General features: G+C 45.4%; 1 protein-coding gene across 2 annotated transcripts in view; it reads right to left on the bottom strand.

Annotated features, from left to right (window-relative positions):
• Nucleotides 1-14,791, bottom strand: part of HECW1 (HECT, C2 and WW domain containing E3 ubiquitin protein ligase 1) — a 407,661-nt gene that overhangs the window by 94,859 nt on the left and 298,011 nt on the right. Inside the window, exons 8-10 of one of the 2 annotated variants that reach the window (XM_047763339.1) lie at nucleotides 13,226-14,563; nucleotides 8,426-8,527; nucleotides 2,596-2,746 (exon numbers count right to left, since the gene is read on the bottom strand). In XM_047763339.1, the coding sequence (XP_047619295.1) occupies nucleotides 2,596-2,746; nucleotides 8,426-8,527; nucleotides 13,226-14,563 (1,591 nt within the window). The remainder of the gene's footprint in view (nucleotides 1-2,595; nucleotides 2,747-8,425; nucleotides 8,528-13,225; nucleotides 14,564-14,791) is intronic. The other variant, XM_047763338.1, reaches the window with a different exon arrangement.

The raw sequence follows: 14,791 nt of genomic DNA on the forward strand, positions 1-14,791 counted from the left end.
AATGAGGAAAGAGGGTAGGGTGGTACCCGTGGCAGACACAACGCCTGAGGTGGTGCTGGAGAGGAGGCGGCCACTGGCTCAGGGTGGGTTTTGGCGACCATGTGACATTTGGGTTGGGCCTTTGCAGGTTGGGAGGCAGGCACTAAGGGACTACCCTACAGTGGGAACGTTTTGCAAAGCCGCAAAAGCCACTTGGGCAATGAGGTCACCACACCGCAGAGCTGCCTGGGGACACTCTGCATTGTGCAGTGCACGTCTCTTTTCACAATCACCCCATCAGGAGTCAAGGGAAATACGTTCTTGCAACACTGAGAAATATTTCCATTTTGCTGTGACATGGTGATGGATAGAAATTTCTCCTGATAATTGTGGGTGATAAAAAAAAAAAAAAATGACCCTTGTGTGCGATCGCAGCTGTGATGGGTGAAAGACTGACAGTATATGTTCTGTGCCTGCTGTTATCAGGCCACATCACTGAGAAACTGTAAATGCTTGAAAGTGATAGGTTTAGTATTAAGGAGCCTGGGTACTTATCTCAAGGTTATCTGACCTTCCCTCGGTAAGTTTTTTCACAAGAAATAAGCACTTTCTCAAATTGCTAAATTCCTCTTTTTATCTGTCTAGGTGGATGGAGGCAGCAAATACAACTTTCTATTCAGCTAAGCCTGGCCTCCCCCAGCATGCTCAGCTCCACTCGAGGGCACAGGGGTGGACACATCAGAGCCTGCACACTTCTCCGGCGGCCTGGTTCAGGATGGATCTGGCCTCATTTTTGATATTATACAACCTGAGCGCCATGAACCTCCATGGATCTTTACGTCTGCTTCCAGTTTACTGCTCTGTTTTAGTGTACAAAGCACACCTCTCATAGATATAGCCTGATGATGCTCTCTCCCTGTTACTTAGCCTGTTAAGCAATTTCAGCTTATCTGTCTGGCAAGACAGACTTTGAAGCTCTTTCTGCCTATAGTATCTGAACGAGGTCTCTATGTGAAACGAGTGTGCTGTGTCCTCCACATTTTTAAGTGTAGGAGTTGTGGTGCAATCACCATGAAAGGACCCTCCCATGGATTCTGGTGCATTTACATCTTTTTTTTTTTTTTGTCTTTTGTCTTTGTTGTTGTTGTTGTTGTTGTTGCTATTTCTTAGGCCGCTCCCGCGGCATATGGAGGTTCCCAGGCTAGGGGTTGAATCGGAGCTGTAGCCACCGGCCTATGCCAGAGCCATAGCAACGCGGGATCCGAGCCGCGTCTGCAACCTACACCACAGCTCACAGCAACGCTGGATCCTTAACCCACTGAGCAAGGGCAGGGACCGAACCCGCAATCTCATGGTTCCTAGTCGGATTCGTTAACCACTGCGCCACGACGGGAACTCCTGCATTTACATCTTATGTGCTCTTCCTAGTGATGTGCTTTTGTTCTGTGGAAATGACCGTGAAAACCATGCTGCCAGTGAAAATCCTTTGTGGTTCTCATCAATGACTCAAGCATTTGGCTACTGACGGGGAAAAATGGAAAAGCAAGTATCTTCCAAATGCTCAAGTGATGAAAGAATTCTGATGACTTTCACCTAAAACATGCTCCTCTGTGTTCAACAGGAACCAGAAGTTTAATTTTTTGTTTCTGTATATTTTTAATAGTATTAAGTTGTCTACTTTCTTCTCCAAGGATAGAGTTAATGCTCAAAAAACAATTTGTCATCAATAGCTGTGTCCCCTAAACCACATTTATTTTTTTTTCAGTCCCTCTCCATCTTTCTCCATTATTTCACACTCATAAGACATTATGTGGATACAGTTGAAGTTGAGCCTGCAGTCTGCATTCCTAGCTACTAACGTATCCAAAAGCTACTAATCTGGCCTTAAAGAAGCAAGATATCAGGTGTTAGCTCACAGCAAGGGAGAGATACTATTTAGGGTTTTGTTTGCAGGTTGAAAACAAAATGACATCTTTACATATTTACTAAAAGCTAATAAGGGGTCTAGTTTTTAGACAAAACAATTCTCAAAGAATGTTTAGAACATTTCTTTTTCTATGATGAAAGCTTTTTAAGAACTCACATTTCCGAGTATACAGTGATTATGGACCAGGGTAGGCACGACTACCATGATTTACGAGATAGCTTTTTCTCCGGGCAGCTTTTAGCATTCTGTGGAACCTATCCTTGGGATGTTTTCAACTGTTTGGGTTCCAGGCTGGTTTGGGAGTCTTATGACAGATATGGACAAGTCTGGCAGAAAAATGTGTACCCGTGTAGTTTTGCATACAGTTTCTGGAGGGTCCATGAACCCTGGCACCCTCGGTGAACACCTGAGTTGGGAGGGGTGGCCCATGGGCCCTTGGCTAAGAACACCTGTGTTGGATCATCAAGATGTACAGAGGATGCTCCACCTTTAAATAACACTCAGGCCTAGCTTGTCTTTGCCACCAAACTCTAAGTCTAGCTTTCCAAGTACTAACTATGAATGGATTAATTACTTGGCAGTTCCCTCATACAATGTGAAAAAAAGGTGTGAGGTCAGGGGTGGGAGGGTTTCTTTGGCTGCAATTCTTTCACGGGTTTAGAGGGGCGCACTGCATGCCGGTCACCAACCGCCTGTTGAGTTGCTCCATCTGCTGGATGGATCCAGATCTCCGCATGCCGTCCGGGGTGGCTGCCGCTGTGGGACGCTGCCAGGTGGTTGTGCGGTTCACGTGGTCCACATAAAAGACCCGCCCGTGGCTGTCAATGCGAGCTTCCCAGTCTAGTACGTAATAAAAAGGCAAAAGGAAAAATCAAAGACAACCTATGGATCCGTGTACAACAGATACCACTTCCAGGCCTTGGCAGGTACAACTCACCGCTGGTTCCTTGCTGAAGACCAAACACTGCCCAGAGCACCTTATGGCCTCTGAGGCACTGGTGTGGAATTGGAATTCCAGAAAAGAGCCCAAAGGACTCAGATTCTCTGCTCGGCCATTTTATATATATATATATATATATATATATATACTTTTTTTTTTTTTGGCTGTGCCTACAGCACATACAAGTTCCCAAACCATGGATTGAACCTGCACCACAGCAGTGACCCAAGCTACAGCAGTGGCAATGCTGGATTCTTACCCCACTGAGCCACCAGGGAACTCCTCTGCTGGGCCATTTTAAATGGAAATGGTGGTTCCTCACATATGACCTACGTTAAAATTCTAAATAATAATTTCTAAAGGGAAAGTCTAATGTTTAATTTATTTCCTTCTTTAAGACAATTCCGCCCTGTTAATTTTCGTGGCTCCTCAAATGACAGCTGTAAGGTTGGAAACGTCCTCCAGTGAAAGCTGACACCCTGCTGCTGGAAATTCTGTTCTTTGCTAAATCTGATGGGGGCGATGGATCCGGAGGGAACAACCGCCCTCACCTTAAAACCAGTTCTAAATACTGTGTATACCCGCAGTTTCACATAACCTCCATCTAAGACTTTGCAACCTTAATTGCCATTCCTTTTGAGAGAAAGAATGCAAAGATTTGATCCTTAGGGTTTTCAACCATCTTTTGATGGATGGGTTGTGAATTCACACTGTATGTTCCACCCACCTGTAGCTGCCACATACCTCTTGGCCAAAATACTTCCCCAAATACCAACCCCCCAAAAAAACCCCAAACCAACACAAAGCCCCCAAACCAATCACACCCATTAGCTAGAATCAAGCGTTCAAATCTCTCTTTGTTGGTAAGTACCATCCCAAACAGTAGAGGGAGCCCAAGATAAAGATAAATCCTTTGACTTCTCCAATTTAAACAGCAGCAACAAACTGAAAGGTGGAAGCATAGATGATACGGTACAAGATACATGTAGGGGCTGGGCTGGGGTGATACGATGAAAAAGCCCTCAAAATGGAGGGAGCTGGAAGTTACATGTATACACCTGAGCTTCACATGGGTGAACAATGTTTGCTGTACAGAGATGGGCAAAGCTTTCAGAGTCCATGTGTAAAAATATGGTGGAAATAACAGCTTCATGATAAAGTTAGGCTGAAAAATGCATTAGACTAAGGAAGGAAAAGCAAAAATGACAGCAAACGAGGAAAATCATTCAGCCTTTTAAGTGAGAAAAGCCATAGCTTTCGGGAGTAGGTCCGATATTTAACAGTTCTATTGAAAAAGTATCATCCAGGCAATGACATAGCAACTTTCAATTGTTTTTAAAATGAAAAACTAACATATTTGGTATATTTATGGTGTGACAGTGCATGGTTTATCTGTGTGTGGACATCATGGCTTCTGACTATTTACCTGAGGGATTGCCAAGTAACGCCCGAAGGAAACTCAAATACCAGAAAACACCAAATTCAACTTCTAAGACAAATTAAAAAAACATAGTCTGGTTGTATAAATATATTCTGGGAGGTTTTGATAAAAATTGACTACGCGATAATCCCGTTGTCAGCCGTTAGTTGTGAATGTCGATTAGCTCACTGATGAAATTAGATAGATGCGTAACTACTAAGTAATTAGTCTTGATCCAAAAATTTTTAAATTTCCATGGTCCTCAAACTAGTAGAAATTGGGAATTTCTTTTCTTGAACCCAACAAGGCTCATCCCACACAGTATACGCATTACTCTTTGGAGAACATTGTGCTGCTCCATTCAGTTGAACGAACTTCTCTTTGCACTCACTGTGGACTAGATGCTGTGGCAGGTCTTGAGGACACAGCATTGTGTCAAGGGGTCGCTACAGTCCAGGTGCCAACAGCAAAGGAAGGATTCCTTCAGTGACAACACTCTAGTCCAACAGATTCTCCAAGTGGCGGGGAAAATCCCTCAAGTATGATGCAGCAATAATAATAATTTCTTGTTCTGGTTTCCGTATTTCTAAATCCTTCTTGGAAAAGGATGGCAAACCAGACAGGCCCTTTTGTCAATATATTAAATATCTGAAATGCAGAGTGCTAATTAAAACTCATTAAATAATAAGAAAATAATAGCTAAGCATAACTAGAAATTATTATTATGATGTGTTGCAGATTACTTTGTAAAGAATTTATTTTCACGTACTGTGTAAACTACACTGCTTAAAGAAAAAAATTGACAAATGGAACTTTGGACCTCAGCATGTCCGACGGATGTTGCCCTGTGATGTCAAAACAGACTCCTGAAAATTATAACTTTATGGATGACGTTGGAGCAAGTTAGAATCATTCATTTATTTGTGACAGAGGGACGTATTATGCAGTAAATGATTTCCCATGAAGTCTAAGAACAATGTAGAGCTTGATAGTGTATTTGTGTCATTTGTTTGTGACAGAGGGACGTATCAAGCAGTAAATTATCTATTTCCCATGAAGTCTAAGCACAGTGTAGAGCCTGATGGTGTATCCTATTTTAATTATTATACTAACGAAAGTCCGTATAGCTGCACTTTTTAAAAAACATTAACAAACGTAATACCATGTTTGTAGTCTAGACCTTTCTCCTGACCTTCAGTCATGTCTTCCTGACACAGGCACCTGAGTGGCATCTCCAATATCGATCAAAACCAAGCTTCAGATATTTTCCACCTAAACCTTTTCCACCTGCAGCCTTCCCTTCCTGTATCAGTTAAAGGCAGCTCTGTCCTTCTAGGTTAAAACTTTTGAGGCCATCCTTAACCGCTGTCTTTATCTCACACATCACATCCCATCTGTCAGCAAACGTGTTTCCAAAATATCTGTCTAGAATCTGACCCCTTCTCACCACCACCTGCTCGGCTCCCACCTGGTCCAAGCCCCCACTCTTTCTCACCTGGGTCGCTGCCATAACCTTAGGTTGGTCTCGTGATACCATTTTCTCTCCTCGGAATGTGATGCCAGTACAGCAACCACAGACAATCTCTGCAGTCCTAGGTCAGACAATGTCACTTCTCTGCTCAAAGCCCGACAACGTCCCCCTTTCCTCCACAGTGTAAAAGCCAAACCCGTCAGGGGTCCAGGAGGCCCCGTGTGATCCAGACACTGGAGACACTGACCTCTTTGCGTCGTTGTCTTTCTCCCCTCCTGAATCTGCTCTAGACACGCCGGTCTTATTACCGTTCCTTCTAACCCCCAGGCAGGCTGTTCTCTTTCCTTAGAAAGCTCTTCCCCCCCAATACTTCTTACCCTGGAAGTCTAGCCTCAGAAGCTGCCTTCTCAGCGAAGCATCCACACCATTTAACACGGCAAACCAGCCACCACCAAACACTCCTGACCCCACTAACCAGGGGATCCCGCTTTCATTTTTCCATTGCACTGAACACCATCCAACACGCTGCACTGTCTCATTTATTCTTTTTATTGTTCATTATCTGCCTCTGCTAGTCTAGATCACAAGCCCTTGAGGGCAGGGGCCTTCGCCTATTTTGCTTACCTAGACCAGCACCTTGCCAGAGTAAGCGCTCACTAAATATTTGTTCAATGACTATCAGGGATGAAGTCATCCATGTGCTATTGGAGATTATCTAAGAAAATTCAGTTGTTAGTTTCACTACCAAATTTTCTAATATGTTTCAATGTTGCTTGGATAGAAAATTGAAAGCTATCTAGAAAATTTTGTTTTCATGATCAAAAGCAGCTTATATAAAAATTTTTTTTTTTTGGTGCCTTTTAGGGCTGCACCTGCGGCATATGGAGGTTCCCAGGCGAGGGGTCTAATTTGAGCTGTTGCCGCCAGCCTATGCCACAGCCACAGCACAGCCAGATCCAAGCCACTGCGACCTACACCACAGCTCACGGCAACGCCAGATCCTTAACCCACTGCGTGAGGCCAGGGATCGAACCCACAACCTCATGGTTCCTAGCTGGATTTGCCTCCACTGCACCACCACGGGAACTCCTAAAATAATTCTTTCAAGTAGACTTATGTTCAATTACTTACAATATCTGTATGTATAATTGGTTGTTATTCCTGCATGTACAGTGGGTGTGAACATGAACTGATCCTGAGGGGTCACTTTATCTATACCCCCGTTGACAGGTGTTTTTGGTTATGGGGAAAATGTCCCTTTCTTGGAGTGAACATATAGATATTTTTCTAAGTAGGAAGTATCTATAGTGACACTGAAATTTTCTATTTTCCAAATACCCAAAAATCAGTGTATAAAGGAATAAATCAGGTATCAAAAATTAAAGGACATAATGCTTGGCTTGGCCTCTCAAAACAAATACGGTCTGCCTTTAAATTAGTCTACGTGTTAATGACACTATTTGTTTTGTTTTTGTTTTTTTCTTTTTACAGTCACACCTCATCTGAGCCTGCATCTGCGACCTATACTTCGGCTTGGAGCAATGTCAGATCCTTAACCCACTGAGTGAGGGCAGGGATCAAACCCTTATCCTTATGGACACTACATCAGGTTCTTAACCCACTGAGCCACAGTGGGGACACTGACACTGCTTTATGACTGATAAAGCACAACTGAATAGGAGAAGAATGTTGTAAATATAAAATATATCACATTGCCAAGAACAGATGAATTAAGGAATAAGCATTTCTTCTTCTGAAAACTGTAATGGCTTAATGTAAGCACGGGCAAAAGAATGTAAAGAAACATTGATTCCTTGCAGTTGTAAAATTTATCAGACTTTAAAGGTTATCTTTGCTTGAGAAGTGAGCCTAAACCGAAACAGAGATGTTCTAGAATTCACGACTACACGTGATGCAAAGTGAGTGAATAATACCCGGGGTGTCAGTTCCTTCTTACGAATGTAACATAATGGAATATCATAAGGCTAAAGCTGGAATGCTATCTAGAGACGGCCTAGTCCAAATCTAGCATTTGGCAGATAAGGAAATTAAAACTTTACTTTACAAATAAGAAACTGGGTCCCTGAGAGATTAAGTGGTTTTTCCCAAGTTGAAGTGACTAGTTAATTATCAACTATGTATTACAGTTACCAGGAGAATGTGATATTGAATTCTATTCTTAAAGATGATATTTTGCCTGAAATCCTCTAAGAACTGTCACCTACTGATGTAAGTTAGTCAGGAAAATGCAAGTTCATGGGTACGGATGGGTTGACGTGTTTTATTATGTGGAGATGCTAGAGCCATAAAAGGTCCCATGGAGAACAATAGGATTATTCCACCAGGTACTACAAACTTTTAAATACAAAATAGTAAAATTTGAGAATTAAGTGTCATGGGTAGTTTGCAAGGACTCATCAAGTCTTGTAAAGAAATGCTCTCCATTTCAGGAGTTGCGGGGGTGGTGCTGCAAATACCGGGTTGTCTCTTGAAGATCATATCCTGAAACCACTTGACAAAAACCCACCCAACCAAACAAGTTTTATGGGAGGTGCCATACTGGTTTTTGATAACAGTGTAAGGTGTGGCGTGGGGGAAGAGTTGGGATGTTCATATACCAAGGTCACACTGACCTGCTTAGACTGGATAGGAAGAGTTAAGACAGAGATTTTCCAAACTAAAGCTTACTTGGAGGAAGAGGCTCATCGATTGTTGGGTAGTGATGGTGTTCAGGCCTCAAGGAAGGAAGCTGGCTTACTGGCTGGGGATTATGGAGTCTAGGGCTTTCACCTACGGACAAGACAGTCGAGACATTCAGGTTCATTCATTGCTGTGGCCACGTCGTCTAAAAAGCATGACTGTAAAACAAACTACTACAAGAAAAAAAAAAAAAAAAACCAAACCCAAAGAGCAGGCAAATGACTTTTTGTGTCAGTCTGCTACATTCAGAGTCATTCACAAGCAAAGGAATAGAGGGCACTGTTTTTTTTTTGTTTGTTTGTTTTTTCAAACTCGAAGAAAATAGTCAAACACGTCGTGGCTGTGATCTGCACCGCAACAGACCAGTTGGTAGGATCAGGGTCTGATTCTGGAACCACTGAATTTTCTGGATGGGAAAGGGACCCAAAAGAAAATTAGCAGAGCCTGAGTTTAGCCTGGGAAAAGAAACAAGCCTGTTTGAGGGAAGTGCAGGATTTATAAGGCCCCATAAAAGCCCAGTGTGCCTGTGCAAAATTATAGCTCCTTGTTTGGATAGGTTTCATCAGAAAGCTACCAAGAGGCTGTTTTTCAGATTTTATGTTTGGAATGAAACCCTTAGATGGTACCTTTAAGGATGGGGTTAAGGAACTGGTGGGCCAAGAAAGCAAATTCTCATAGTATGGAAGCTAGGGGCTGGGGTCAGAAGCCAAGGAGCTCTGGGATCTCATGATGGCTCTAGATTATTCTGAGGAAGAACCAGACAAGCCAGGGTGTTCTGGAAAGAGAAAAGACTAGAGACAAAGGAAGTAGATCAGAGGCAGAAAGACTGAGACAGGAAAACTGGAAACACAGAAGTGGGATAGAAGAAGACAGACAGGGGGAGCTTTCAGAAATAAACATATCCACAGAATGCATGTCCCACTTCTTATAGACATAGCTGATATTATTATTGTCAGACTTATGATGAACTGAACCATGTTCTAAAATAGAGTTCCTATTTCATGATGTCCTCAGGTCTGGGGACACTCTGGGTAGAGTGGCCACGTGGCTGGAAGCCGTTTGGGTCACAGCATCAGAGACAATTGCCTTTGGGGATCTAGAAGGGCCCTGGCCATGGGACAGCCCTCAGACTGGTGTCACCCTGTTTCGTACAACCCTGGATTTCTTGCAAGAGCCCCTATTGGCCAGAGGTCAAAGGTCAGGTCTTCTCCTTCCTCTGTCCAACATGCCTGATGCAAATAACAAGTACTCCACTATCCCTTGGGCCAGAAAGACAGAAAATGTGAAAAATAGTGGCTAAGATCTTCGTGGGATCTCATATTTCAAATACATCCCAGAAGGTCCATACCTAGAAAGGGTGACTATTTCTTCTCATTCTAGATCCACAGAACTTTGATTTAAAGACATAAAACAGAAATTAATTAGGAAGGAAGTTAGGTGGATTTAATTTGGCCATTTAATTCCTAGAGCTACCTAGAGAACAAAACCAGGGATGTATTCAGGAACAAAAGGTCCTTTTCAATGTTAAATACATAATATTATTTCTTGTGCAAACTCTGGTATATGGGACTCAACTCCCTGGGGTCCTTGGAGACTGAGGAAAGTCAAGGAAAGCACCCCTTATGCCAACACATAGCTCCTTGCACACTGACTCCTGTTTCAAAGCTGGGCTCTGTGTTTAGTGGCTACCCCACTCATGTTTGTCTTTATTATGTGCTTAGTGTCAGAAACTATAAAAAAGAAAAAACAATGGTACAGTTGTTATGTCACCAGCTGCTATGTTTTTAATTTAGTTCCTTTAAAAAAAAAACCAGACTTACCTCATCATCATTCATTCAACCAATCAGGTTAATTACTCCTCCAAGCTAGTGGAAACATAATAGTGTTGCTTGCCAGGGTTAATGGAGCGGACCCCACCTGCCCGTGACCCCAAGCAAAGGCAATGATGTGACTGATGCATCTTAGCCAACTGAATGGATGGAGCGCGCAGAAGCAGCAAGCCATTCTGTTCAGCATGAGGCCGCGGCTCCGTACATCCCCCTTGCCTCAAACACAAAGCACACATCAGACCTGCTTGAACTTTGGAGAAGGAAACATATTCCACTTTAAAGGGGAGCCGCATTGCTCATCTACCTGGAAGAACCCGCACTCGGTGAGAAGCTGGGCGTTTCATACAAATCATCTCATTTAATCCTTCCAATAAGGGTCCGTTCTACACTGGCACCCACTGTACACCTGAGGCTTGGAGCAGGTAGGTAACTGGCTTAGGTGTCATGGCTGGGAAGTGGGGGGACCGAATATACACCCAGGGAGCCTGATGTCAGGGCTGAGCTCGAAATCACATTCGATTGTTCTTTTCATTCCATACACAGATTTTAAAAAACCATTTTACGCTGAGGTTATAAAAAGATGTTTGAATGGAGGGAAACACGGAGGAAAGTCGATAAAGAAGACATCCTCCACAAACTGCTGCAGCTCAGCTGCATGGGCAGGTGTGTCTCTCTACCTTGGGCAACTTTGGAAGGAATTTGCCATCTTAAAAGTCACCTTGAGGGGGCAGCAGTGATTCTCATGGGAGAAGAGGGAACCCTGGCACGTTTCTGGCCCATGGGCTTTCTTTGAGCAGGTGTTCTCAGCAACTTGGTGGCGAGCTGAGGTGGGGGTGAGATGGGGGGACAGATCCACTGCAGGGACACCATTGGCCCCGGGAGTCCCTACCAAGGGAGGGATGATTGGCTGGAGGAAGTCACATGCCAGCACAGGCACAGCCTTCACGAGATTAACAGTCCCTTCTGGGAATCCTTGTGCTGCTCCTGGTTAACTAACACAGTGACCCTTTCAGAGCTTACAATCTGCAGAAAGTTCAGGAATCTAGAAATTTCTTTGGAAACACTATGGCCCTGAAACACTCTCCTGTCCTTTCGGTTAAGGGATGGTCTCCCCGCTGGGACTGTTAGGCCCTCAAAGGCGTTGGCAGTGTCTTTTTTTTTTTCGTAAAACATTCTTTTTTTATCAATGTACACTGAGTCAATTTTCAATTACCCACGTGTGGATCGTCTCCCACGTGGCGGTCAAAATACACCCACTGGCTACAATGGGTTACGAATTCAGCCTTGTTTTTGTATGGCTCTGGGCTAAGAATGGTTATCACACTTGTAAAGCTCAAACTGCTAAAAAAAAAAAAAAAAAAATAGCCCTTTGGTGAGAACAGATACTTGATTTGCCTCTACAAAGCCTTTTTTTTTTTTTCTGCTGACCTTTTTTTCTGAGACATGCCTGGCAGCTCTTATGTGGGTGTATCCACAAATCTGATCATCTACTTATTTTTAACTCTATTGTCATTATTGAGTACCTTCCACTCATTCTCTAAGGCTACCGCATCTTCCTGTGCCCAGCACATAGCAACTGGCCCAGAACAAAGAGGGAACTCCAAACACCCTTGTTAAAGAAAGGTCCTGTCTACCTCATTCTCACACTCATGGGTGCCTTTCCATAATGTTTTTCACTCTGGTTTCCTGTATGTCACTACAGTTTACTGTATGCTGCTATGCTTTAGCATATATCACTATGGCTTATGGTATATCACTAGGGTTTTCCTCTTTTTTTTTTTTTTTTTAAACCAATGTTATTGGGTTTCTCCTTATCCTATATGCCACTTTCCCTTGCTCCTTCTTTCTCTAAAATGTAGAACTGGGGATTATTAAATACTTTAAATTAATTCTTTTATGCTCACGTTAGTTCCTGTAAAAATTTGTTACCAGGCATTTGTTTAGGTGCTGAGGACTCAAACATAAAGAAGATATAATTCTAGCCCTTGATGAGCTTACAATCTAGAGGCAATACCATCACATTTTGTTTGGAGGCTAATTTAAACAGATTAGAACAGCAAAATGGCAGAATCCGTATTTTTCTCTTTAAAACCACTGAATTATTTCATATTATTATGTGACTTAAATTATTCCCCTTGATGTCACTGCCACTTGACTGGAAGGTGATTCCCAATGCTGGACAAGGAAATGCAAATTAATTTTAGATATGTTTCCACAGGCATCTCTGAGAAGGAAGGTCTTTGGTTAAAACACAGAATACATTTTGAAACTAAAGGGGGCACCTTACTTGAGACAAACCGATTTATACATTCATGTCACCCTTCCCTTCCATGAGCCAAAATAGCCCCCACCCCCTCAAAACAACACAAAACAACCCCACCAACAATAACAGAGTTGAGGAGACAGAAATCACAACACACGTATGCAGGCTATACATATCCATATGTACAAGGTTAGTGGAACTCTGAAACAGGCAATAGCAATGATCTTGCACTGCTGTGCACACTTATGGCTAATCTTCAGTAAGATGTGGGGAGTCAGCAGATATTTGCACATTATCCACCCAATGCTGATGAGCATTTCCTGCTTAGATCACTTGCTACTAGCCTTGATGCTCTAGCTGCTGTCCAGCTAGAGTGTAATATGGACCCTATAACCAGTTCGGGTGATGAGTTAAAGCAGAGAAGCACACATACGAGTACACGCTCACATCCAACGAGTTGTCATTCTCAGTGTGTGTCTGAGCCGCAGTGGGGTGTCAGCTCTCCACAGTCTGGAATACTGGCAGACACAAAGACACATAGACACATGCACACATATAGGTACAGGACAGGCATACGTGGACGCGCAGCAACCTCATTTGGGACTGATCCTCTCGCTCCTGTTTTTAAACCGTGTTGGTCAGACCTGCGTCCCCCTGGAAGTCCTATTCTCACTCTGATCGGGTGGGAGGTCTAACCTTCTCTCCGATGGCTCGGCCCTGCCACGGGGGACTCCAGACCTTCCACCGTTCTGGCTACGCTCCCAGTGGGGGCGGCCAGCTCCTCTTGCCACGGCCCCGCGCCGTTCGCCGACTCCGGGTCCAGCTCCGGGCTCTGCACCGAGTCGGGCACCGACTCGAAGGCGCTGTTCTCCTCCTCCTCGTCATCCTGCGAGGAGAAGACAGTGCTCTCGGAGATCTTGGCGCTGTCCACGGAGGAGAAGCGGGTGTGGCTGGCGAACCTGCTGCCGTTGTAGCAGGAGGGGCTGTAGCAGGAGGCGCTGTAGCAGGAGCTGCTGTAGCAGGATGTGCTGTAGCACGAGGAGCTGTAGCAGGATGGGCTGCAGCAGGACCCGTCGCAGCCCTCGCAGCTGTGGTCCCCGCCCTGCCGCGGGCTGGAGTCGCTCTCACTCCCCGTGCTGGGGAGCGTGTCGCCATCTGGGACCGAGCCGTTGGCCAAGCCCGTGTGGCCGGGGGGCCCCGTACCTGGAGTGGCCCCCTCGGGTTCCTCGCCATCCTCTTCCAGGGGAGGAGGCTCGGCGGCGATCGTGTCCACTTCGCTGAGCGCATCCTTCTCCGAGGCGTCCTTGAGGGTCGCCTCCTCCTCCGCGCCCTCGTCGTCCGCGCCGCCGCCCTGAGCAGAGGGCAGGCTGTGCAGGAGCGTGTGGATGCGGATGTAGTGGGTCCGCGGCGTCTCCGGTTCCCCGCAGGTGGATGCGATCACTGTCTCCAGCTCGGACACGGGCAGAGAGCACGGCCTGCTTTTCCTCTTCACCGAGGCCCGCAGCTGCAGCCTGTTCTCCCCCTGCCCCAAGGCGGGCACGTCCCCCTCCTCCTCCTGCGCCTGCTCCTTCTCCTCCTCCTGCCCCCCGGCCCGGCTCTCTGGGGCCGATTCCTCGGCCACTGGCTCCCCGGGGCTGCCTGGGGCTTGGCCGTCCTCCAGCAGCCCAGGTAGGGCCGCCTCCCCTCCCAGGTCCAGCCGCTCGGCCAGTTCTTCCGCACTCAAGGCGGGCTCTGCGTCCTCTGGCCCAGGGGCCAGAAGTTCCCCAGCCCCCTCAGGCCCTACAGAGACCGTGCCATCATCTCCAGCCTCGGTGGTACCTTCAGCTGCCTCAACTGGATTGGCAAGCTCCAGGTTCTCGTTCTCTGCGGTGCCCGCGGCGCTGCCCTGGCTCAGCTGCTCTGGCTTTTGGGTCCCGGAGGGCTCTGGTGCATGGTGAGGCTCCGCAGGGCCGCTGCTGGCCACCAGGCTGTTCATGGGGCTGTCCTGAATTTCTGCGGACTCAGGTTCTGTACTTACGGAAATCTCCTCATCATCTGTGGACAAGAAAATAATGTCACTCTAGTGTTAGTCGACTTTGCCAGGACATGGGAGCCTCAGGGATTTCTCAGGGATTTCTGCACTAGGATACTGGATGCAGGGGTTGATGAGGATTTCCACTGGCCAAAGCTCTGCTAAAAATTCCTCAAGAATGAGCTCTCCTTATGTTAAGGACAGTTTGCTGTCCTGATGTATTTGAGAATGCTGTTTCAAGGGACTTCACG

The sequence above is a fragment of the Phacochoerus africanus genome, chromosome 16, assembly GCF_016906955.1.
Source record: "Phacochoerus africanus isolate WHEZ1 chromosome 16, ROS_Pafr_v1, whole genome shotgun sequence".
Classification (NCBI taxonomy): domain Eukaryota; kingdom Metazoa; phylum Chordata; class Mammalia; order Artiodactyla; family Suidae; genus Phacochoerus; species Phacochoerus africanus.